Source organism: Natator depressus, chromosome 6, assembly GCF_965152275.1.
Source record: "Natator depressus isolate rNatDep1 chromosome 6, rNatDep2.hap1, whole genome shotgun sequence".
Classification (NCBI taxonomy): Eukaryota; Metazoa; Chordata; order Testudines; family Cheloniidae; genus Natator; species Natator depressus.
The window spans coordinates 129,174,590-129,201,827 of NC_134239.1; the positions used below are offsets into that span (position 1 = coordinate 129,174,590).

At 41.4% G+C, this 27,238-nt stretch overlaps 2 protein-coding genes across 3 annotated transcripts in view; one reads left to right on the forward strand and one right to left on the reverse strand.

The window, feature by feature from the left end:
* Positions 1-27,238, reverse strand: part of FANCM (FA complementation group M) — a 141,781-nt gene that overhangs the window by 101,771 nt on the left and 12,772 nt on the right. The gene's annotated exons all lie outside the window — the stretch shown is intronic.
* On the forward strand, positions 1,623-26,603 carry LOC141989651 (heme-binding protein 2-like). Its single transcript, XM_074956580.1, has 5 exons — positions 1,623-1,883; positions 16,464-16,555; positions 20,803-20,944; positions 22,677-22,860; positions 23,360-26,603. The coding sequence occupies exons 1-5, from the start codon at positions 1,631-1,633 to the stop codon at positions 23,529-23,531; spliced, it is 843 nt and encodes a 280-aa protein (XP_074812681.1). The 5' UTR covers positions 1,623-1,630; the 3' UTR covers positions 23,532-26,603.

Consider the following 27,238-nt stretch of genomic DNA (forward strand, 5'->3'; position numbering starts at 1 on the left):
TGGAACCCCAGACCAGTAGCGGGCTGAGTGGCAACAAGCTGAGCCACTCAGCCCACTGCCGGTCTGGGATTCTGGCTGCCGGCCCCTTGCCAGCCGGGGTCCCAGCGAACGGAACCCCAGGCTGGCAGCGGGCTGAGCAGGCCGGCGGCGTAAGATCAGCATTTTAATTTAATTTTAAATGAAGCTTCTTAAACATTTTGAAAACCTTGTTTACATACGACAATAGTTTAGTTATATAATATACAGACTTATAGAGAGAGACCTTCTAAAAAACGTTAACATGTATTACTGGCACGCGAAACCTTAAATTAAAGTGAATAAATGAAGACTCGGCACACCACTTCTGAAATGTTGCTGACCCCTGCTCTCAGCTGTGCGCGTGTGCACACAGATCCTAAACCCCGCACACATGGCGAAACATCGTGCACACAACAATTTGCACAGAAGCACAACAATTTGCACAGAAGAAATTTTTTGCACACACGGCCTGTCAAAAATTAGAGGAAACATTGAGCAGGGGGTTAAACTAGATGACCTCCTGAGGTCTCTTCCAACTCTAATCTTCTATGATTTTATGATTGTTATAATAAATCATGATAATAATTATAATAAATTGTTATAATAAATCCAGTGTCTCTAGTCCATGATTTTTAGAGTTTAGAAAAGTTATGAATTTAAACTCCCAGGCTCATCTTCTGAAGGTGTTCATAGTACAAGAACAAAAGTTACAGCTCAGTATCCAGACAGTTGCATATAGACTCAGTGGAATAACCTGGATAAGGATCAAACTTAGTAAGTGTTTCAGCTGCAGCCAATAGTCATATCTTCACTAATGATTATATGTAGCTATAAAGTTAAAAAATATAACAGAAGTTCAAGGAATATTTTTTTATAATCTTACTGGTTAATTTAAATTATATTTTGCATAATTAATCGTATCATCATTTTTTCCCATCTGCTATTTTTCAAAGCTACAGGGGGACTTCTGCAAGAGGTGGGAACAGGCGCCCTCCCTTCCAGAGAGAGCCAATAAAGACATCCTAAGCAACAGGAAAGAATACTGCTGCACAAAGATGCATAGCCGTAATGTTTACAAAACACTAACATTGTACAATTATTTGTGAAGATAAATATTTTGGTTTTGTTGCAGTTATACAGTTGAAATACAAACGAGTAACATTTAGAGCAGTTCGTTTTAATGTAAGTTTGAATAAAAATGTTAATTGTTTCTAAAACCACACTCAGATGCTTGTTTTGGCAAGAAGGTAACGTAAAGCCAGCCACTCCTTTCTCTACCTTGTCACAATGGTCACCTTTTCCAGGTGAGAAGAACCCCTCTCCCTGTCCACCTTTCAGAAGGTAACCAGCTGGCGGATGGGGGCACCGCCGGCCGCGCGCGCTGCGAGCCCCGGGCCAGGGGGCTGGGAAGGGCAAAGGCAGCAAGCGGCGGCAGGGGCGAGGCAGCTATCCGCAAGCGCGGCGAGCAGCGGGTGGGGCCGGCGGAGCAGGCTGCCCCCGCCCCCGGGCAGAGCGAGCAAAAGCGCCGCCGCGGCCGCCGCCGCCGCCAGTGCTCGCCCTGCCGCGGAGCAGCCCCTCGGCCCGGGCGCGGCGGGGCCGGCGCCTCCCCGCCATGCAGCAGGAAGCGGCCAGCTGCCACATGAGCGGCGCGGCCGCGGAGCCCGGCGCCCCGGGGGCGATCACACTGGAGGAGCTGGACAGCATGGCCGAGGAGCAGAGCCCCGACGCGGCTTATCACAGCAGCAGCAGCTGCAACCCGGCGGCGGCGGCGGAGGAGGAGGAGGCGGCGGCGGCCGCCGAGCAGGAGCGCCTGCTCAGCTACTGGCAGAGCGTGGGCAGGGGGCACCAGGTGGACGTGCCCAGGGGTAAGAACCCGCCCGCTCCCCGCACGGCAGCGCAGGAGTGTCCCCCAGGCTCCCCGCCGGCGGCCCCAGGTCCCAGAGTCAGAGGGGGGTGGCTGTAGCCGGCCGAGGGCTAGAGAGACCAGACGAAATGGCGAGCATGGAGAAGAGGCAGCGCACGATTAAAAGGGTTGTGTAGTTTGTGCTGCAGCCCCACTTCTCCTCTTCATCTCCATCCTCGGCTCGTTTTTCAGTCTGCCACCATAGATGTGTAAAACGGGATCCAAGGCTCCCCCAACAACTCCGGGTGACATCTGAGGTGGTTAGTGCTCTTGCACCCTTTTTAAGGTAATTTAAAGGCCATCCCAAAACTCAAATTTAAATTTGAGCCTCTATACAAGTGTATTTAATTATTAATTAAATTAATTTATGCAGTAAACGAATGTGCCTGTAAGTGATGAAACAGTGTGGAGCTGGGTTAAACCTCTTAACAATAAAAACAGTTTAGGATTTAGCGAGATTACACAGAAGGAACTTGGAAAGAAGAAGCATACTTATTAGAAACATGATATTCCAATTCTTTTAGGAATCTTACAATACTGTCCTACCATTAACAAATTTCACTTTTGTTTTATGGACTATGTAGTTTTTTTCTCAAATGCTTTGTCTGTATAGTGAGATTGAAAAAGAAAGGGAATAGGAGCAATGATCCTTCCAAGGAGAGAGCAGGGAAGAGATTACAATTTGTGTTATCACGGTGACAGGTTTCAGAGTAGCAGCCACATTAGTCTGTACCTGCAAAAAGAAAAGGAGTACTTGTGGCACCTTAGAGACTACCCAATTTATTTGAGCATAAGCTTTTGTGAGTTACAGCTCACTTCAATGCATCCGAGTGAGCTGTAGCTCAAGAAAGCTTATGCTCAAATAAATTGGGTAGTCTCTAAGGTGCCACAAGTACTCCTTTTCTTTTTGTTATCACTATGACTAACAGAATTGGCTTCCACACTGGTGAAACTGAAAATAATGTGTGTACAGTTATAAGGCTTGTATAGGGGAAAGTTTACTCTTGGAAGAAAGCTGGTATATGCCTGTGACTACAGAAAACGGGCAGGGAGTGGGCTGTTTAGGTTGTGGTTCTATAATAATTGATCAAAGAGCTTGCACCAATATTTTTGAAACAGTGACTTCTGCGAGGCTGCTGCTAAATATCTGGTTTACAAACCAACTTTTACACCTTCTAATCTGTATTTATTGTCACATGTATCAAAAATTTTAGTCACTACCATCATGAAATTTCCCACAGTAATATTAATGTGAGGGTGTGGATAGGGAGAGCTCATATTAAAGTTTGTTTGATATTAGCTATCATGTAACAAATATTGCCTTTTGACTATAGTTAAGGGAATGTAAATTAGACCTCTAGTTTCAGGTGTTTTGGGGAAGTTACACTTCCAATTCTGAGACATGTGGCCTGAACCATCAAGAAGAGAGCAGTGTGCATATGAGATAAGTGGATCAAAACATGGATAAACAAAGTCACAGCTAAAACTTTGTTCAAAGTAATTGTGGATTTTTTAAAAAAAATTGTTTGGAGTAATTTTTCAGGTCCTAGGAACCTGACTTGTTTGTAGTGCAGGACATACACTAAGTAAAAAAAATGTGGACAGCTCAACTCTAAAACAGAGTTTGGGAATTTTCTTTGGTTTTGTTTTTTGTAAACATCTTTGTCACCATCCTTGATCCACCGATGAAGTGAGCTGTAGCTCACGAAAGCTTATGCTCAAATAAATCTGTTAGTCTTTAAGGTGCCATAAGTACTCCTTTTCTTTTTATTTTTAGTGTTTGTAGAAAGTGATACTCTATTACTGTCGCAACAGCGGGCCCAATAGTCAAACCAATGCCTACCCACTGGACCATGGCAATGGCAAACGCCTCAATATAACAAATACAAAAGTTTTCCTTTAGTTATAAACACAGCTCCTTCACTATCTATCATCAGAAGCAGGAAACCTATAACTGCAGGTATTTCAGATTACTTTATTCCAACTTAAGAGACTCCTTACAAATCTTTAAAAAACTGGCAAAACCAAGCCTATCCTACTTGCTTGAAGCATCCAGTTGCTGAATTTTAAAGTTATTAGCCAAGATATTTAATGCCATCATAATATAAAAGGCATTGTGTATGCCATATACCTACTTAGGTTAGTGACTGCCAAGTAGAATCCTCCTCTCTTTTCTCAAGTGAAGCCTACAGTAGGTCTGATGAATTTAGATCAGGTGCCTGGTAGGACATTCAGTATCTGGTGAATGTATATGCTAATAAGACCCACCACAATTAGAGGTTACCGAATCTTCATATTAACTGACTTCTAAACCAAGTCCCATCAAATATATCAGACCAGTCCTACCCTCTTCCAACTGAAATCCCACCAAAAAGACTTGCTTCTTCTATAACACTCACATATAGTGTCAATCCTAATTACCATTTTAATATTTAAATAATTGAACCCTCAAGATGTACACATAGTGCTGCAATTCATCCTTCTTCAGCCTGTCCCCTCCCAAAGTTATTTCACATCTTATGTCATGTCTGAATGTTAAGCTTTTAAGGACATGTACCATATGGCTCAAGTACCTATCACACCTGTGGGCACTATTTTAAAAATATATATGCACTATACTAGTTTTTATGTATAAATCCATAACAAATGTTCAAATTTAAAAGCAGTTTGAATTGAGTAATATGTATTTTACTTCACAGTTCCATAATACAAGTTGTTTGGCTAACATTCCAAAGACTTACCTTCAGGCTAAACATGAAAAATTTCCTCTAATGGAATTTTTTTAAAAAGGTCACTAGAAGGGGTGAAATAGAGCTTATAAAGAATACCTTATGCTACGGAGATGCTTCAATATATCAAAAACCTTATTCCAACTACTCTCCTGAGATAAAGGTAAAAAATCCTATTACTATAAGCAGCATAGACAAGAATGTTATTCAGTGATTTAGCTTGAATTAATTTGCTTTCGTACAAAATTTTTTCTATCAACTCTCAATTTGTGTCATGTTATATATTTTATTGGACCAACTTCCATTGGTGAGAGACAAGCTTTTGAGCTTATACAGAACTCTTCTTTAGATCTGGGAAAGGTACTCCGAGGACTAATGCAGCTGCACCGCTGTAGCACATCTGGTGAAGACGCTCTAAAACAGTGCTTTTCAAACTTTTTGTATTGGTGAGCCCTCTCACATAGCAAGTCTGAGTGTGATATCCCCCCCCTTATAAATTAAAAATGGGGAGGTAATGTAATTTAATGGGGACTTGGGGCTGTGAGCCCCACAAAGCTGACAGCTTGTGACCCCCATGTAACTACCCTGTGACCCCCCTGAAGGGTCACGACACCCAGTTTGAGAACCCCTGCTCTAAACTGACAGGAGAGAGCTCTCCCATTGACTTATTTACTCCACCCCTGTGACAGGCAGTAGCTATGTCAGCTGGAGAAACTATTCTGCCGACAATGCGCTGTCTACATTGGCGATTAGGTCAGTGTAATTTACATCGCTCAGGGGTGTGGATTATTCACAACCCTGAGCAATGTAAGTTGCAGGGAAGTGGTAGTGTAGACAAACCCAGAGTGTCACAACTGAACAGATAGTAATTAGCACCTACTCTAAGGGACTACTCAAGGTGAAGTGGCCCGTTAACATTTCCTGCAGTCATAGCACAAAAAGGGGGGTTAGTGGGTTACAGATTGTTGTAATAAGACAAATCCAGTGTCTTTTTTAGATCATGATTTTTAGGGTCTAGCAAAGTTATGAATTTCATCTCCCAGGCTTGTCTTTTGAAAGTGTTGTTCAGATTTCCTTTGAGGGTGAGGACTGAAAGGTCAGATATAGACTGATCGTTTTGTGAGAAGTGTTCATCCACAGATTGTGTTGTCTTATTTTCCTGTGTGAGGTCATTTGAGAGCACAGCAATTGTCTGATTTCAAATGGTGCCTTAGAACATGAGCTAACTACGTGTATTAAACTATCTGTTCGAACTTGTATTTAGCTGTGACATGGAGTACCTTTCCCAGACCCGAAGAAGAGCTCTGTAGCACGTAAGCGTCTCTCCTCCCAACAGAATTTGGTCCAACAGAGAGACAAGTTGGGTGAGGTAATATCTTTTAATATCCTGGGACCAACATAGCTACAACTATACTGCATATCAAATTGTAAGTCAGCCTCTGATGACATTAAAGCAGGATCTGATGTTTTAATTACTAAGCAAAAAACTTAAGGTTTAAACCAGAGATCAAAGTTAACCAATAAATATTAACATTTTCAATAACAGAGTTCTCTTCATTAGAAGATGACATTCAAGTCACACAAATAGCATAAAACTTGCATGTTCTTGGATAAAAAATATAAAGAGAACTACTGTAAAGATCTGAAAATGTAACTAATTTTTCCACCCAACAGACATCTACACTTGTGGTGTACACGATGAAACTCAGTCCTACTAACAAATAGTTACTTACCTTCCAGTAACTGTAGTTCTTAGAGATGGGTTTTTCCACACACATTCCACTCAGTGTCCATGCGGGTGAGATTGGATTCTTTTGAACATCAATGTCTGCTAAGGCCACACTAGGTGCCTACCGTCGAGGACATGAAGGGTGGGGTGGCTGCAACCCAATAAAATCCTCTAGGAGCAGGAGTCCTATGAGTGGTGATGGAGGGTGCTTTGTAAAATCTGTGTGGACAACACATCTTAAAGAGCCACAGTTATTGTAAATAACTGTTCTCTCTTATTTCAGGGATTTGTCCACACATTCTACTCTGTGACTAAAATGGTTGCCCGGAGCTAGGGTGAGCAGAGGCTTACCTGAAGAATAACTGTAGAATCTTCACTACCAAAACTAGTATCCAACTTTGTAGCTTGCACCAGGGAATGAGTGGTAACGGTATGGACTGAACTCCATGTTGATGCCCTTCATCTCTCTGATATGGGGATATTACCAAAGTAGGTCACCAAAGGTGCTTGAGCCATGAATGAGCTTTCATCTGTCCAGGTAGATCTTTCTTAGCCAAAACCTGTCATAACACAATCAGAGACCTGCTTTGAGTCTCTGATGGCATAGGTTGCTCCTTAGCCCATTCCACAAATGCCACACACAGTCTAGATGTACACCTGAATGGCATGGTCATATCTAAATAAAATGACAATGCTCAGGATTATCCAGCATGTGAAGTCTCATTTTACCTGGAGTGGAAGGCAGTTCAGGGAATGTGAAAAGACTGATGCAGAAGTTGGAAACCACCTTACGCAGACAATGTTCTTGTGAAAGAATGTCGGGGGGACCCTATCACGAAGGCCTGAATCTCTCCTATTCCCCTAGCTGATGTGATGGCCACCAAAGAGGCTGTCTTCCTCAACTTGTGATAAAGAGACCTGGTAGCCAATGGTTCAAAGGGTGGACCCATCAGTCCAGTCATCACCAATTTGAGGACCAAGGCAGGAGGGGGTTCCCACTGCCAAACCAGTGGGGAAGCATGTGAGCACCCAATAAAGAACCTTGTCGGGTGCTAGAAAATGGTACAGCCTTGTGCAGGAAGATGATTCACCAATGTCTCTGCCAAGTGTACTCATATCAAACTAAGGGTCAGGTTTTATTGTTTTAGAGAAAGTAGTTCAGTATAGCTGAAATCGGGGCTGCTACCAAGCAAGAGCTGATGCTGCATTGCCCAGACAGAAACCCTCTTCCATTTGGCTCTGTCAGTCTGGGTAAGAGTTCCCTGTTTTGGAGCAAGATGGCTTGAAATGCAGCAAAGCGGATCCTTTTTCTGTAGATGTTAGCCAGCCAGCATCCAGGCTATCAGATGCAGGATCCAGCCATTATTCTGTAAGACCAGATCTGATAAGGAAATGAGACATCCTAAAAGGTTCACAAGGCTTGAGTACCAAAGCTGTCTGGACTTTGCTGGAATTATGATAACCCAACCTGCCTCAATTTCCTCAAGACCCTAGGCATCATGGGTCTTAATGGAAAGGCATACATCACACCAGGAGCTCACCAGAGGAAAGAGACAGCATCAAACAGGGACCCTGGGCTTGTGCTTCCCGTGCAGCAGAACCTGAGGTACTTATGGGGACAGGTTGCAAATAATAGAACTTTAAGAAATTGACCAACCAGTCCATGCTGTGCCTGTTTGGTTGAGGCTGGTGTATCTACCAATCTTAACCACCCTTGCAAAGACTGCAGGTGAAGTCTGGCATGCTTCCTGTGACATATGTCCATTCCAACGCATACCCCAAGAATCTGAGGCTGGTCATGCTCAGGGTGTGTCTCAAGTTGCTCGAGGAAGGTGAGCACAGTCTGCAGTTTCAGAAAGGTATGCTCTAATATATCTGAAATGTAACAGCAACCCAATAAAGTATGCTCAGAGACAGGGTCAGTATGGATTTTTCCTTGTTTACCCTGAGTCCCAGCACGGCAAAGTCCTTTGAAATAAGTCTGTCAGTTGCTGGAAGGATTTTCCCTGTACCAGCCAGTCATCGAAGTAGGAATACACCTGGACTCCTTGTCTTCTCAGACACGCCTCGGCTAGGACATGGGGAGTACATGCAGGACTGCAGAGAAACCAAAGGGTAGGATTCTACTGATAGAGACATACATATCAGGAACCTCAGTTATCTTCTGTGAGCAGGATGTATTAGATGTGAAGGTAGGCATTTTGAAAGTTGAGAGCTGGCAAGCCAGTCCATGGGATCCAGGGAGGGGATTACAGAGGCAAGAGTCACAATATGGAATTTGAAGCAATAGACAAAGGTGTTGAGATGGTGAAGACTGAGGATAGGTCTTCAGCCCCGCTTTTTTCTTTGGGATTAGGAAATAGTGGCAAGTGGGACAGGTGGTTGCCAAAAATAGGAACAGAAGGAGGATCTGCAGACGGTCTAGCCAGACTCTCAATGTACATGTCAAAACTGGTTTATGTCAGGAGCCCTGGAATGTGGGGCAGCAAAAAAGAATGTGGTGAAATCACTGCCTCTTCCTCCAGGCTCGGAGGACTGTTAGTGCAGATAGTGACTGTCGTCTGGCATATGGTTGCTATTGTCTCAGGTGCTTCCTTTTTGGGGATGAGATGCACAAGCCTAAAGATCTCAAAGTAGTTCTTGAGTCTTTTAGGATGTGGAGAGACTCATCCATATCACTGTTAAAGAGCTCACTGTCTTTGAATGGGAGGTCCTCCATGATGACAGACTTCCAGTTTCACTTCCAATGCTTAATACTACAAAGACCTCATCATCCTGGCACTGGCCATTGACCTGGTGGCTGCATCTGATGCATCAAGAGCCACTTGGAGCACTGTTTGGGCTGAAAGCTTTCCAGTTCCTCGAGCTGTCCTTTCCAGAGTCTGTCCCATAAAGGAAAGTTATATGTGGAGAGCAGCACTTGATCCACATTCACCACACCCAACTAAAGTCTTACTTGGTGTCACCATGCCTTCGTGGGTCATAACTGAGAAAACCAAATTCAGGACAAGCTGCTGGAAAAAAGGGCAGACACACCCCAAAACTGGTGGTTATTCTTCCATGAGATATACCATATCAGCAACAAATGTAAACTTGTCTTACCACACTGGCTAACAAGAAGTCAGAAATGCAGCCTCCTTAGATATTCCAGTCCTGGATTCAACACCCAGAACTAGACTTAAAGATGAGTGGTTCTTTAAAATCAGTTTAATCAAACAAAAGGTTCTCCTGATCTCAAAGGGCCAGCCACACACCCAGGTCAATATGTAACTCAGATCTTACCCAATAACCATACTGTTGCCAATCCTTTAGTATTTAAAATCTAAAGATTTATTTATAAAAAGACAGAAAAGAATTAAAATTGGTTAAAGGAATCAAATACATACAATAAATGAAAAAGCTCTTGGACCAGGCTTGTAGCAGTGATGGAATAAACTGCTGGCTTAAGTCAAAGCTCTGGTTGCTTCCAAATCATTGGAAGGTCCTCAGTCCCTTGGTTAGAATGCTTAGTATAAGTCCATAGTCCAGAGGCTAGAGCAGGAAAGCGGCCAAATGGACACATTTCCAGGGCCTTTTATAGCTTCTTCCAGGTGGAGGGAAACTCACTGTTCCAAGCAAAGCACTCAGCACAGTTTGTGGAAGAGTACAAGCATACAAGATGGAGTTCAGTACCACATGATCTAGTCACATACCCTTGCATTCTTCGATGAGTTATAGCAGCCATTACCCATAGTCTGGCTGAAACGTCCTCAGGAAAGTCCATCAGATCCATCAAGTTCTCTCAAGTGAAGGGAAACCCATTGTTCTCTCTGTGGAAAATTACAGGTAGCAAGATGGTGTTTGAAGTCACATGTCCATGCATGATTTCGCTTAGTCACAGCAGAAGCCATTACCTATACTCCAGATGGAACATTCGTAGGAAAATCCATTAAGTGTAGACAGGCATCTCCCATGGTACATTGTGAGTTAAGTGTTCCTTAATGAGCCATTTTAACTTGAATAGTCCCTTCAAGATGTGCAGGCTAAATACGTTGTGGGTGGCTACCCAGGAGCAAACATTTGAAATCCAGGTATAGAGCTAATACTCCTAACTTCAAATACAAAAATGATACCTCCATACAAATACCACAATCATATTCAGCAAATAATAACTTTTCTATTGACACCTAATTTGACACACAGTACAAGATTTGCTGCAAACATATAACAGTGGTAGCAATAATGATCTACATGGTCATATTTTAATTAGACAACATCACACTTGGGAATACACTTTTCTCCCAAAGAGGTCTCATTTCTTCAGGTCTCTCTCTTGAGAGCAAGGCTTTGGTTGGCCCTCCTGCTTTAGCTTCGCATGAGCCACCTGTAATACAAGAGTACCAATAGGTTTTCACAAAAATATTCAAACACTTTAGCTAACACCTGATGTCTCCTGTTGAGAGTTTTCGATGTTGCTGTGACTAAGACAAGCCTATGCCCAATCAATTAGGCTGATTCGAGCAGTCCATCATTAATGGGCATGGCCACTTGCCCCAAGGAGGAAGGCTGCAGGATATCCAGAAGCTTATGTTGATTCTCTTGGATGATTTTCCACAGCAAAATATCCAGCATCTCCACTATTCTCTTTAACAGGAGCTAGAAGACCTTTAGCTTGTCCATAGAAGCAGTGGATTTAGGATTAACTGCTTTATCTGGGGAGGAGGATGAGATGGATAAAGGCAGGTGACTTTCAGGAAATGGTCACCTCCACTATATTCGTCTTCTCCCTCCATGAACAGAGGTTGAGCCAGGAGAGGGGCCTGGGCTGACAGGAGCTATTTCTTTGGCAAGACAACTTTAGATGAAGCTAACTTTCTCCAGTGCAGAACAAAAAACTCTGAAACCACAAATATTTAGTGTGAAATGGAATTCTTATTTTTCCAACCAGTCCTACCTACAAGCCTTAGAAAAACCACAGTTTGGACACTCTTAGTAGAGACTTATTAGCGAACAGCTAAAATTGCTGAATATTCTGTTCTTACTGAGCATGCTCAAGCTTCTCACATATCCTACCACTGTACTGGCCAGACTGCACGTGTGAATCCCCACAGAGCAACTGAGCATGTGTCATCCCGTAACAGCTCCAACATGTTACCATACTGCACATAAGCCATCCTCACAGAATGAGTGATCATGGTGCAGCCCACGGTAACAGGGGCAAAGACAGACCTTCGATGAAATGGCTGCTCCAGGCTGGGATGGGGCTGGGCATTGGGACTCAGAGCAGGGAGCTTCTCTCTCTTGTGGTCTCAAAGACCCTCCTGCTGGCATCCAAGCAGCATGGAGAAGAAAGCTGTCTGATTCAAATGCAGAGAAGACAAAACCCAGACCTGGGGAAAGGAAAGTAGCTGGGAACGGGGACAAGAAGTCTGGTGAGTATGGGAGTGGGGGAGGAGAGAACCTGGGACACACTGAGCAAGGAGACTAGGGGGATGGGAGCGAGTAGGCTTTGGGGCACAAACACTGAGATTGGACAAGAAGCAGGGACTGGCAGGACGAGGAGCCTGGAACTAAATCAGTGGGGGAAGAAATGGGGGTGCAGGGGAAGGGAGACAGATCTGACAAGGGGCTAGGTGTTCAGGGAGAATGGGGACTGGCTAAACAGAGAGACTGACAAGGAACCAGGGAGGGGAAGAGGTCGGGGGAAAGACTGAGATTGGATAAGGAGTCCAATGGAGGGAAACTAGGACTGGACTCTGGGGGGTGGATATGGGAGAGCAGAGAAGTTGGATGAGGAGCCTGGAAAGGGACACGAGGACTGGCTGGGCAAAGAGAATGGGTCTGGCATGAGGCTGGGTAGGCAAGGAGGAGACTGGAACAAGGAACTTGGGGTGGAGCAAAGACGCGAGTGGGACAGGACAGAAGGGTCTGTACCCACTAGAACACACTCCGCTGCAGAGTCTCACCATTCCTCTGCTGTTAGCAACTATCTTTGAAACTCACACACAAAGTGTCTCTCCACCCTCTCTAGTGCTGACCCACATACAAGATGACAACCTACAACTGCTATCAGTTACTCCATTAGCTCAAGTGGCAGAGGTCAATGCAGTGGATCTAAAAGGTTCCAACCTTGCAGAGGACCGATGTTGGTGTCCCTATAATACCACAAGAGGGCACTTCTTGTTATTCAGTTTGCTTTTTTAAAAAAGAGCTAGGAAATTACATACAAAAACATATTAAAAGACTATTAGGTTGCAAAGTCAAGCACTCAGACGTTAAGTCTGGCATTTCCTAGGGGCCCTGTGCCACCTTAATTCAGCCGCCTGGGTGCTAGGACTGTGATCACAAGCAACACACGACACTTAAGAGGCTCATTTTTTTATATGTAACACCCTCTTTGCTTACAAACAGAGCAAAGTAGTGTGCAAAATGCAAGTGTGCCTTTTAGCCCAAACAAAACTGGTAGCTTTTTGATTTTAGACTTGCCAGCGTCTTATGTTATGGTATTATGACTAATCTTAAAATATTAATCCACTGTGAATTCTTTCTGCAGCAGGTTGTGAAAAATTTACAAATCTGAAGTTATGAAACCTATTTTGTCCTGATTCAAGCTTTTGTCCATTACAGCTTCATTTGGCTAGAAAGTCAATATTTACTATTACAAAAGTTGACCAATTCATTTTGTCATTAAATATCTTCTGCACCTTTAAAGTTAAAGTAAAATCCCTTATCAAAAGTAGGTTATGTATCTCATTACATCATTGATATTTGACATATGTATAAAATATTATGCAATAGATGGAAACAATTGCAATATAAAAAGCCTTCTACATCACAGGTTTTAAAGTAGCGTGTAGAAAAATTCCCCATGTTATTTAAATATTGAATTATGGACCTGTGGCTGTTTAAAATAAGCTTTCAAAGGACACGATCTTCAGTGAAATGTGAAGCTGGCATGTTTCATAAGTTTGGCCATTTTATTCCTTCTTAGCTTAACTCGATGATTTCCCCATGTAAGAAATCTCAGTAGTTTTTAAGGTTAACGTGACAAAGCAAACTTCTTTTCAAGTAAGCTGTAGTGCCTGTCTGTGGTATTTAGATACCATATTAATGTCATACTTAATTCTGTATAAGTTGCATGCACGAACTCCCGATCAGTTCCTTGACTGAAATCCCTTGTTTTGCTTCAGGGCTTTGTTGTTGTTTTTTAAATACTCTCCTACTTTGAACTCCTTGTTATTAGGGAAGGCTTGTGTAAGGAGGCAGATATTGCACCATTCTCTGAAGACAGCCAGACAGTGACTTGTCCAATTTCTATGTGTACAAAGTTTGTCACATACCCTAAGCTGAAGTGTCCTGCCCGTCAGCTTCATCCTATGCTTCATCAGTTACATAATCCCTGCTGCTTGCAGCCAATAGTGGATCACAGGGAAAGATAGTGTTTTAGGACATGTCTACACTTACCTTCGGAGTGATCGATCCAGCAGGGGTCGATTTATCGCGTCTAAGTGAAGACATGATAAATCGACTGCCGAGCACTCTCCCGTCGACTCCGGTACTCCACCGGAGCAAGAACCGTTGGTGGAGTCGAAGGGGGGAGCGTCAGCAGTCGACCTACCGCAGTGAAGACATCGCGGTAAGTAGATCTAAGTATGTCGACTTCAGCTATGTTATTCACGTATCTGAAGTTGCGTAACTTAGATTGATCCTCCCACCTCCCCAGTGTAGACCAGGCCTAAGATAGCTACACTCTAGCCCATTGAGGGCTTCAGAGGTTAGGACCAGGACCTTGAATTTGATTCAATATTGAATGGAGAGCCAATGGACTACCAGAGTAATGTGCTCTCATTTATTTCTCCTGGTAGGAGAAACAGGCTGTTGCATTTTGTGCAAGTGTAGATTAATTTCCAGAGATAGAATGAAAGTAACTGGAGGTGACTGAGATACTGTGGGTCACAATGACTAAACCAGTGGTTCTCAACCTATTTACCATTGTGGGCCGCAAATGCAGCTCTCTATGCGTTATGTGGGAAGCATCCACATACACACACACGTCATACAATTAAAAAAATTTAATCACAATTAATCGCACTGTTAAACAATAGAATACCAATTTAAATGTATTAAATATTTTTGGATCTTTTTCTACATTTTCAAATATATTGATTTCAGTTACAACACAGAATACAAAGTGTACATTGCTCACTTCATATTATTTGATAAGTATTTGCACTGTAAAAATGATAAATAGTATTTTTCAATTCATCTCATACAAGTACTGTAATGCAATGTTTTTATTGGAAAAGTGCAACTTACAAATGTCGGGGTGGGCGGTTGTTACATAACTGCACTCCAACACAAAACAGTGTGCAACTTTGGAGCCTACAAGTCCACTCAGTCCTACTTCTTGTTCAGCCAGTCGCTAAGACAAACAAGTTTGTTTACATTTACAGGAGAAAATGCTGCCCGCTTCTTATTTACAATGTCACCTGAAAGTGAGAACAGGTGTTCTCACATGGCACTTTTGTAGCCAGCATTGCAAGGTATGTGTATGCCCCTTCATGCTTCGGGCACCATTCCAGAGGACATGATTCCATGCTGATGACACTTGTTAAAAAAAAAAAAGTGTTAATTACATTTGGGGATGAACTCCTGGGGGACAACTGTATGTCTCTGGCTCTGTTTTACCCGCATTCTGCCATAGATTTCATGTTATAGTAGTCTCGGATGATGACTGAGCACATTGTTTGTTTTACAAACACTTTCGCTGTAGATTTGACAAGACACAAAGAAGTTACCAATCTCAGATTTCTAAAGATAGCTACAGCACTTGACCCAAGGTTTAAGAATCTGAAGTGCCTTCCAAAATCTGAGAGGGATGAGGTGTGGAGCATGCTTTCAGAAGTCTTGAAAGATCAACATTCGGATGTGGAAACTACAGAACCTGAACCACCAAAAAAGAAAATCAACCTTCTGCTGGTGGCATCTGACTCAGATGATGAAAACAAACGTGCGTCGGTCCACGCTGCTTTGGATTGTTATCAAGCAGTACCCATCATCAGCACGGATGCATGACCTCTGGAATGGTAGTTGAAGCATGAAGGCACATAAGAATGTTTAGTGCATCTGGCATATAAATATCTTGCGACACCAGCTACAATAGTGTCATGTGAACGACTGTTCTCACTTGCAGGTGACATTGTGAATGAGAAGCGGGCAGCAATTATCTCCTGCAAATGTAAACCAACTTGTTTGAGTGATTGGCTGAACAAGAAGTACAACTGACTGGACTTGTAGGCTCTAAAGTTTTATATTGTTTTATTTTTGAGTGCAATTAATTTTTTTGGACATAATTCTACACTTGTAAGTTCAAGTTTCATGATAAAGAGACAGCACTACAGTACTTGTATTAAGTGAACTGAAAAATACTCTCTCGTTTTTTTACAGTGTAAATATTTGTAATCAAAAATATAAATTGAGCACGGTCCACTTTGTATTCTGTGTTGTAATTAAAATCAATATATTTGAAAATGTATAAAACATCCAAAACTATTTTTAAAATGGTATTCTATTATTGTTAAACAGTGTGATTGTGATTATTATTTTAATCATGCGATTGTGATTCATTTTTTTAATCGCTTGTCAGCCCTAATATATATTACTTACACACACACACACAGTGTGTGGATGCGGCCCACATATATAAAACCCATATACCTTCGAGGATGTCACATGGGCCGCAGTTGTATACTGATTGGGCATGTTGAGAACCACAAAACTATGCTCTTATCTAGGTTTTGTTTCCTGAACAGCTGTACATGTTGGGATTTTCTACTGGAGCAGTGGGAGTGTCAACAAGCAACAAGGGGTATAGTAGGGCTCAGACAATATGCTACTTTGTGATATGAATAGAGTCTCAAATTTCCTATAATTTTAGAGGTGCAAAGGTAAGAGTCAACTGACTATGTCTTTCTACACTGAGGTAAGTCAGGCTCATTTTTAACAAAAACACAAAAGCAAAGTGGGCCAAAATAAAACTACATGTGCTTACTCCTTATTTCTGTAGTTTCAATTATAGAATTAAAAACATATGATGTCATTGCAGACATGGCAGAGCCAATCCAGCAACTGACCAGAAATAATCAACATCAGGAGAGGGAAAGTATCCCATTTACACTGGTACACCGCAAAGAAAAGGTAATTCTTTTCCTGCAAAGTATTTATTCTGGTATTTGAAATGAGTACACTTTGATAAGCAATTTAATTGTATACGTGTTGCAAGACTGATACAAACCTGGCCCTAATGTCTTAACTGTCCATAATTGAAGAAAGGGAGAACAGTGCACACAAGTGATTGAAATCAGTATGCCTAGAATGAAAGTTAGGTGACCCAAAAACACTTCAGTATGTGAACATCCCAAATCAGTAACTGAATGTGTACTTAAATTAAAAGAGTTTAAAGGATATTTTCCCTTTATTTACCTTGTAAAAGGAAAGTTCAAAATTTTGAATACATTTTCCTTTCCCAATGAAAATCCAGAATGTACGTCTTGCCAGGTATGCAAGAGATGTTATTTTCAAATATAATTTTAAAAAAATAAAGTCAGTGTTTTCCCCAAGCAATTAGATTAAGTCCAAATTAAACAGAAAAAGTTAAAGTGAGAAACAGAGTATGAGATTTGTATGAACACTGCATAATAGCTACTGAAAGCTTAATGCAAGCTAAATACTTAGATATGTTACCTTCAAAAGTAAGAGTCCAAAAAAAGACTGTCCTTGAGCGTACTTTTGATTTGTGAATTTGCCATTTTGTACAATCCATGCTTGCTCTGATCCAGAGAACAGAATACCTTCTCTCTACTCAGAGCCTGGGTTAGCTACAGTCTAGTTCTGCTTTGCAGATTTCAGGAATACACATGTAGAAATTATCTTTAAAATGCCTCCAAGATAACATTTCCACTCCTTCAGACTACTTGAAATTCATTTCTAGTTTTCCACTTCCACTCTCAAAACGTATCACTAAGCTGACTAATCAAGTGGTAGGGTTAACTTCTCTGTTTATCAGATCCATTGTTTTATCAGAACACAAAGGCTATCACCAAAAGTGAGTAAAAAAATTCTCATCAGATATTTAAAAGCAAAAAGGTGAAGCCAGAAGAGTTGGATTATCTATCTATCTATAGCTAATTCAATTAATTTCACCTGTTTACAAATAGACAGTATTAGTTATTGGAACTACAACAAACATTCATTGCAAACAGATTTCAGACTCTGGATTTTTCACCAATTGCATGTGCCATTTACTAGTCATTACAAATAGCAGCATGGCCAAGCAGAAGGGGTCCAGGCTGGAAGAAAATGAGCAGAAGAATCTGTGCTCTGTAGAGCATACTCCCACCCAGAAGCTGGAATCTAACCCAAGATTCCTGAGCCTCACCATTCCTCTGCTATCAGCAACCGTGAAACCCACCAGCAAATGTGCGTCTCCTCCCCCTCTAGTGAAAGTCCACATAGCAGTAGTACCGGTATCCTCTATCAGTTACTTCTTTACTTCAAGTGGCAAAGGATCTAAAGTTTCCACACCTACTGATGAACCAAGCTGGTGTCACTATGATGCCACATGAGGGAATTTTTTTCCTCAGTTGCTTTTTTAAAAGCCTAGGAAATTATAGTGTTGTTGTAATGGTGTTGGTCCCAGGATATTAGAGAGAGAAGGTGCGATTTAATAACCTCCTCAAGGGGGGAGGGCTACTACAGCTCCTCCTCCAGGAATCAAAAGCAGTGGGTGGTGATTAAGGCCCCCTCCCCCAGTACTCCTTCCTGAGAAGACTCACATATACTAATTGAGACTGGATTCTCCAGAGATCAAGAGACAGAGAAAGTACTTTAGAATAAACTGCCTGAGTTTTAACTGACTTGAGGCTCTTTTTCCTGTTCCAACAAACAGAACTTTCTGTTTAATGGGGCAGAGACTAATGGGTAACCTCTAGTGAACTTTTGGTATACATATAGGAAAGTACTTTATTTTATAAGTTCTCTCTCTAATGCTTTTAACCTTATGAACAAAAAGCGCTGTTCAAGAGCTGCGTGGTAACTTTTAACTGCTGGCAATACATTAGTCATAGTTCTCAGAAAAAAACAGAGCAGACACGGGTCTTTTAGGCAGACTGGCTTGCTGGGGATACCAGTGTAGATCAGGTAGTGCTGCAGCTTTAAAACCTCTGTCAGGAGGGAGTCAGACAGTTCCCACCCAGGAGAGGTGATGGCTGGAACCTGGAAATCTTTAAGCAGGTTCCTGAAGAGACCATGGAGGGGGAATACAGGTGCAGTTATCCTGGAACTGTGACAGTTACATACTATTTTCCTCTACAGGATCTGTGCCTCATTCAATGGATGTGATGGAAAGTGCTCTGGGTATGAATCAAGGCTTTGTAGTACAGGAGGCTGTTGTTGATAGGACCCCTGCCTCATTTGTTGCAGAAATTAGAAGGTGTGTAGCAATGAGGCAGGGGATTGCAGGGAGAGAAAGATGGTCTCACAGTTAGCTGAATGCTGCCCTGGAGAATCAGATTCTATCACTGCCTCTAGCCCCATTTTCTTATGTAATGCTGGACCAGTCACTTAAACCCAAACTTTTCAGGGGTGTTCACTAATTGTGTTCCTCATTTTCTGGGTGCCCAACTTGAGACACATGGCTATGATCTGAATAAATGATGAGCACTCACTGCTGCAACTGCAGTCAGCTGGAGCCGTGCTTTGAACATATGAATTGTTATATAATGCTAGTACGCTGAAAAGATCATGTTGTTGGCCTCTCAAATTAAGCACCCAAAACTAGTGGATACTTTTGACCTGTATCTCTGCCTTCAGCTCCCCTTTGGTAAAATGGGCATAGTAATATCCCTTCATCTCACAGGAGTGTTGCAAAGATTAATTATGGTTCATGAAGCACACACTGAACGATGAGTTCTATAGAAAAGTCCAGGAGGAAATTAATACTGTCTTTAGAGCTGGGTTTGAATAGTGTGGAACGAATAAGATGTAAAGCCACACATTCAACAACGAGGATAAAACAAATACTGCATAGCTGCTCATTAAGTGAGTACTGTCCATCCTGTGCACTGAATGAGGCAGGAGTTCTGGGGGAAAAAATAGTAGGTCATCAGGTAATTAGAGACTGTACCATAATGCATAGGTGTAAGGGAGTGAATTAAGGCTGCATGGGCAACTTTAATTCTGGTATTTCTTTATCTTTGAATGCTTGACTTTGAAACCTCAATGTTCTTTGAACATAGCTGGTAATTTACAGTAGTACTGCAAACTCACTGAATGCTAAATCAGTTTAAGTTATGTTTCAGAGTAGCAGCCGTGTTAGTCTGTATTCACAAGAAAGAAAAGGAGTACTTGTGGCACCTTAGAGACTACCCAATTTGAGCATAAGCTTTCGTGAACTACAGCTCACTTCATCGGATGCATAAAGTGGAAAATACAGTGAGGAGATTTATATACACACAGACCATGAAAAAATGGGTGTTTATCATACACATTGTAAGGAGAGTGATCACTTAAGATGAGCTATTACCAGCAGGAGAGTGGGGTGGGGGGAGAGAAAACCTTTTGATGTGATGATCTTCACTTCACAAGTGGGCCACCTTGATGATCACTTCAAAAGGTTTTCTCTCCCCCCACCCCACTCTCCTGCTGGTAATAGCTCATCTTAAGTGATCACTCTCCTTACAATGTGTATGATAAACACCCATTTTTTCATGGTCTGTGTGTATATAAATCTCCTCACTATTTTCCACTTTATGCATCCGATGAAATGAGCTGTAGCTCACGAAAGCTTATGCTCAAATAAATTGGTTAGTCTAAGGTGCCACAAGTCCTCCTTTTCAGTTTAAGTTATATTACCTTGCCACTAACCTCCACATAAATCTGTTTTATGATCAAGTTACAGCACCATTGATTATGGCCCTTGTCAAGGTAATCATTGATATTGATTAGAGTTAATGGAAAACTTGGAAAAAAATGAATATATCAAAATGTGTAGATGGCCCCACTACCAGAGTTTTAAGTCTTAAAAAAATCCTGCAACTTACCAGTGTAATAATCTTTTGAGGCAAGTGGCTAGCACGCAGCTATATCTCAGCAGACAATCCCCATTAGATAACCTTAGTGTTAGCTACAAAAAAGTGAACTAAATATTTAAGACTTGAAAAGCAATATTCTTTACAATTTTTTTTAATTGAAACACCTAGACTTTAGTATAAGTCACGTCATTCTTTTCATTCTCCTGCCCATGTACCAGTTAGCTTATTTCCTTTCAAAATAGGCAAAGGATCTGACTTAGTCATCTTAAACACTGAGGAGTTCTTTAAATTACCCATACCAAAGCTTAACATCAAATTAAGATACTAACTCATTGTCCGATTTTTTGTTTGCAGTTTGGGGAAGTGCTTTACGAAAAACGTCAGTATGGAAAAGCTAAATGGGCTTGTATTAAAATGCAAGAAGAACAGTATGAACAGAGCATATGTCTGGGATTCATGAAGCTTATGAAATATATTTGTGAGCAGAACTCTTCAGGTAACTACAGATGCTAGTTTTGAATTACATCATCTTCTGCTATTTATGCTCCAGCACCTCTCATCAAATTCTAGTTTGATTTGCACCAACCAAATACACAATCCTTTATAGTAGAAACAGCTCCCTGTGACAGGTTCTTTGTATTGGAAAACGAAAACAAAACAAAAAACGCTCAAACTGAAATGCCTCCTTGCACAAACATTTCAAAAGCACAAGTTTTATAATTGAGTGATCTCCAGCTTTTATTTCCCACCAAGTCCTCTCTCTTTCAAATTCTGATGGGGCTGGGATTTGTGATTTTTGTATTTACACTGAGTACACGATCAGCACTAGACAAGAGTTTTTCCTGAAAGGCTGTCTGGATATTGGTCGTTCAAATATTTCTAAACTGTTAGAATACTAATGAAAAATTGTAAGAGTCAGTTTGCACAGCTAAAGGCCAGAAAAGACCACTAGATCATCTATTTCTAATCTGATCCCTTGTATAATACAGGCCACTAAATTTCACCCAAGTACCGCTGTATTGAGCCAAACATGCGTTAGCCAACACGAGCTATCTTCCTTGTATTGGAAGGCATCCAGTCTTGATTTGGAAATTTGTTCCAATCATCATCACCCTCCCTATTAAAAATTTGTGCCTAATTTCCAATATAAATTTGTCTGGCTTCAGCTTCCATTTATTGATTCGTGTGCCATTTTCTGCTACATTACAGAGCCCTTTAGTACACAGAATTTTCTCCCCCCAAAAGTACATATACACTAACCAAGTCACCTCCAGTTTTTCAACTTCCTTTCTAAAATGTGAACACCAGAAATGGACAAAGCATCCCAGTATCAGTCTCATCAATACACATATACAGAGGTAAAAATCACCTCCCTACTCCCATTCCCCTCTTTATCCATCCAAGGATTGCATTAGTCCTTTTTGCCACAGTTATCATATTAGGAGCTCACACTGAGTTGCTTGTCCACTATGACCCCTAAATCTTTTTCATAGTCACTGCTTTCCAGGATACAGTCCCTCATTCTGTAAATATGGCCTGCACTATTAGATGTGTAACTCTGCATTTGGCTGCGTTAAAATGCAAAATAATGATCAGTAGTGTGTGTGTGTGTGTGTGTAAAAATATATATACAAACCTGTTAGATTAATAAACCTAAAAAGACAAGTGTTCAGAGTTAAGGCAGTTTGTGGAATAAGGGAATTATTCCTGTGTAACTCCATGTCTGGAGGACTCTATTCTGAAATAAGAATGCTCCTATTCCAAATCCAAGTGGATTAAGTTATTTCAGACAAAGGTACTCTTATTGCAGAACAGCAGCATCCACTCGTGGAGTTAATCAGGAATAATTAATTCGCTTTAAATTCACACACTACATTACTCTGTGATTAACTTTCATGTGTAGACAAGCCCTATCTTTGCCAAACCTAACTACATCTAGACAGGGAAGAGCTCTCAGAACACTTCATTTTAATATATTGTATGTACTGCAATTCCAAGGCACAGTGGAAGGTTAATATCAACTAGCTGCCTCCAGCCAACAGCACCTAAAGCCACCACTTTCTAAATCTACTGAATTCCATTCTGCTATGAAAAACTTTTCTACTCTACAGTACTTTATCTATGCTTAGCTTAAGAATGTTCAATATTAGTTTTAAAACTTCATACATATTGAGTGCAAAAGTTCTCTCTTGTATTCTCTCGAGTGATGGTCATGCATTTTTCTTTAGGATTGTACTTGGGGATGACTATACCCATTGTGACTCTAGTGCACACTAACGAATCTCACTCAGAGATCACACGTTCAGTGACAGTCGCATACTACCTGCCTGAACTACTGCAGGAGCAGCCACCTCAGCCTTATGATTCTGACATAATTATTGAAGAGTGGCCTCCTACTGTTGTTTACACTAGGTAAGAAACACATTAATCCTGTTCTAGTAAAGCCTTAAGTAGTATAGGTCTCTTTCTATATATTTAAAATAGAATATGACAAAAACTAAAAGCTAACATTGAAAATCAAAGCGTGTGTTATATCTATTAAATACCTCTTGTTTCAAAGACCAAAGTCAAAGTCAACTCAGGAGATAACTATTACATTCTGTAGACTGTTGCTAAGGTCACAGAAGTATTTAACTTTTCGAAGTAAATTAGTTACGGTGATACTTCTATTGGGCCTTTTTATAAAAAAATGGAATGATGAGTACAACAGGGAATGTTACATCTGACAATTGTAAATTTTGGGTTAAGAAACATTTTAGCAGTTATCACCATGTATAATACATACATTAAGCAGTATCATTGAGAATCAACATAGAACCACTGGGAAGAGAAAAAGAATCTTCCAGGTTTAGAGGGGACTTCAGGAAATACAATAAAAGAATAGAATATAATTAAAAATTGGTTGTTGCAGGAGCTTCAGAGGGGTCACCAATGAAGACTCTATAATGAGAGAAATAAACTTCTTGGCAGAACTTCTGGAGAGCCCTGAGCTATGTTTGCAGAATATATTCATTGTTGCAGGATACACCAATCCAGCTGCTGCAAATCGACACAATGAAATATGGTTCCTGCAAAGACCGTAGCCTCCCCTTTCTGATGCCTAGCATTATCCAAATTCAGTTTGTACACAATTGCACGCTTAAACTTGCAAGTGAATCATGTCAGGCTAGTCGACAGCTTTATAAATCTTTGTGATAAACTATACACAATTTTTAATCCTATTTTCCTAAACTACATATCGCAGTCTATCAAATTAGCACGACAATCAGTCCAATTTAGTTATTGAGCCATCAGGGTTAACATCTGAAATTTTACTGCCAATTCAGAAAAAGTCTTATACACAATTTCTCATTAGTTACTTCAGTTTTTACAGTTTATCCATAATATTTCTGAGATTTATAGTACTTTTCAAATTGATTCATGTAATCTTTGTAAACAAGATAAATTCAAGTTACAAGTCATAAGTTCTAGTGTTAAAAAATTAAACTTTAGATTTTTCAAATATTAACATATTAAATATTTTTCCACTACAGCATCTCTAGGATGCCCAAAACATTTAGCAGGAGATTTTCAAAAGTGCTCAGTGTTGGCCCAACTCTGTTCCCAGGGAAGACAATAATAAAAGTTGGGAGCAGAGTTTGGTCAATGCTGAGCGCTTTTGAAAAATCCCACCCTCGAGTACAGGTTTTCCCCACTCTTCTCAAAAACTGAGTTAACCAAAGTATTTGTCACCTTTGAAATACAGAGTCCAGGATGCGAAGAGTCAGTTACATTATTCAAGTCTTGTAAGTAAATAGTTCAATTTTTCCATTTTTTTAAAACTCACCACCACACACCCATATATGACTGAATACAGTACTCAGCAGACAGAAGATAGACATCATTCCGGCTCAGCTGTTCAACTTACTGAGTGACATGAACTTTAAAGAGAGCTTTGCCTAGATATTCAGAATATAGTAATCAAGGCAGATTAATTGGCATCACAGAAACTTGAAGGGATAAATCTCCTGACTGAAATATTGATATATAGGGGTACAGCTTGTTCAGGAAGGACAAAACATGAGGAGGTCCATAAGAGGGTGGGAGGCAGACTAGTTGAAAGTTTCTGAGTAAAGATAAAAGGGAGAGAAAATGTGTGTGACATCATAGTAGGAGTCAAATATAGACCACCAGGAAGAAGAAGTGGATGAGGAATCTCTAGAACAGACAACAGAAATATCAAACACAAGACTGGATAATAACAGGGGAATAACTATGTAGACACCTGTTGGAAAAGTAATATGGCAAAGCACAAGTTCTTGGAATGTACTGGGAACAACTTGGTGTTTCAGAAAGTGGAGGAAGTAACTGGGGGACAGCCATTTTAGATCTGAATCCAACCAGTGGGGAGGAATTGGTAAGGAATCTGAGGGTCGAAGGCAATTTGGTATAAACTGATCAAGAAATGACAGATTCTAAGGAAAGAAAGGAGGAAGAGCAGCAGAACAAGGACATTGCACTTCAAACAAGTAGACTTTAAACCCAGAACTGATAGATAAAGTTCCCTGGGAAGAAAAATCTAAGTGACAGAGGAGTTTAGGAAATCTGGCAGTTTCTCAAGGAGACAATATTATAGGCAGAACAGCCATCTATTCCCAAGTGAAGGAAAGACTGGAAGAATAGTGAGAGGCAAATATGGCTCCATCAGGAGCTCTTTAAGGACATGAACATCAAAAAGGAATCCTACAAAAAGTGGAAACATGGACAAACTGGTAGGGAGCAGTACAAAAAGAACAACACAGGCATGTAGGGACAAAATCAGAAAGGCTAAGGCACAAAGTCAGTTACACTGAGCAAGGGATATAAAAGGCAATAAGATGATGTTCTTTAGATATATTAGAAGCAAGAGAAAGATGAAGGAAAGCATAGGTTCGCTACTTAGCAGGGAAAGCAAGCTAATAACTGATGACATCACCAAGGCTGATGTGTTTAATTCCTGTTTTGCTTTAGTATTCATTAAATACTCAACAAAATTAATATTGACAACAAGAGGGAAGGAACACAAGCCAAAATAAGAAAAGAACAGGTTAAAGAATATTTATCTAATTAGATGTATTCCAGTTGGCAGGGCCTGACGAAATTCATCCTGGAGTACTTAAACTAGCTGAAGCAATCTTTGCGCTATTTGCAGTTTTCTTTGAGATCTTCTGGAGGATGGGTGAGGTCCCATAGGACTGGAGAAGGGCCAATGTAGTACCTAACTTTAAAAAGGGAACAAAGAGGACCTGAGGAATTCTAGACCACTCAGCCTAACATTGATAGGTGAAAGATGCTGGAACAAATTATTAATCAGTCAGTTTGTAAGTACCTGGATGATAACAGGGTTATAAAGAATAGCCAGCATAGATTTGTCAAGAACAAATCGTGCCAAATCAACAAACTTCATTCTTTGACAGGGTTATTGTCCTAGTAAATAGGAGGAAAGATCTGATATATCTTGATTTTAGTAAGGCTTTTGACACAGTTCCATATGACATTCTCATAAGCAAACTAAGAAAATGTGGTCTAAATTAAATTACTGTAAGTGCACAACTGGTTGAAAGACCATACTCAAAGTAGTTATCAATAATGCTGCAAATTTGTCATGGAGGTCATGGATTCCATGACTTTGGTGACTTCTGCAGTGGCCAGCTGCACCGGCTGCTGCTGGGGCAGTCTTGGGCCATTCCCGCCCCACTCCGAACAGCAGCAGGAGTTTGGGTGGAGGGCAGGAGGGGGTGAGGGCTCTGGTTGGCGTTTACCTCAGAGGGGCTCCCTGGAAGCAGCTACATTCACCTCCCTTGGCTTCTAGGGGGATGCACGGCCAGGGGGCTTTGTGCACTGCCTGCACCTGCAGGCACTGTCCCTGCAGCTCCCATTGGCCGCAGTTCCTGGCCAGTGGGAGCTGCAGAGCCAGCGCTCAGGAAAGAGGCAGTGCACAGAGCTGCCTGGCCATGCCTCTGCCTAGGAGCTGAGGGAGGAGGATGTTGCCACTTCCAAGGAGGCATGGAGCCAGGTAGGGAGCCTGCCAGCCCCACCCTGCAGCACCAGCCGGGGTCCTGGGCAACATTCCCCCTCAAGCACCCGCTGTGCCACTCGCCCCCCCCCGAACACCCACGGTGCCCCTCAGGCCGCCCCCCCGCCACCCGCGGGGGACACGCAGCACCCCCAGGCCATTCCCCCCCTGGATTTAGTCAGGGATATATAGTACAAGTCATGGACAGGTTATGGGCTGTGATTTTTTGTTTACTGCCCATGACCTGTCCATGACTTTTACTAAAAATACCAGTGACTAAAACAGCCTTAGTTATCAATGGTTCATTGTCAGATGATGCGACATATCTAGTGGAGTCCCAAGGGGGACAGTGCTGGGTCTGGTGCTATATTTTCAGTAATGACTTGACTGATGAAGCGGAGAGAATGCTTATAAAATTTTCAGATGACACTTGGCTGGGAGGGGTGGCAAACATTTTGGAGGACAGGATTAAAATTCAAAATTACCTTGACAAATTGAAGAATTGGTCTGAATTCAACAAAATTAAATTCAACGAAGACAAGTGCAACGTACTTCACTTAGGAAGGAAAAATCAAATGCACAACAACAAAGTGGGAAATAATTGGCTAAGTGGCACTACTGTTGAGAAGGACCTGAGAGTTATAGTGGATCACAAACTGAATACAAGTAAATAATGGGATACTGTTGCAAAAACTGGAGTAGTGCGTCCAATCCTGGGTGCCATAATTCAGGAAAGATGTGGACAAACTGAAAAAT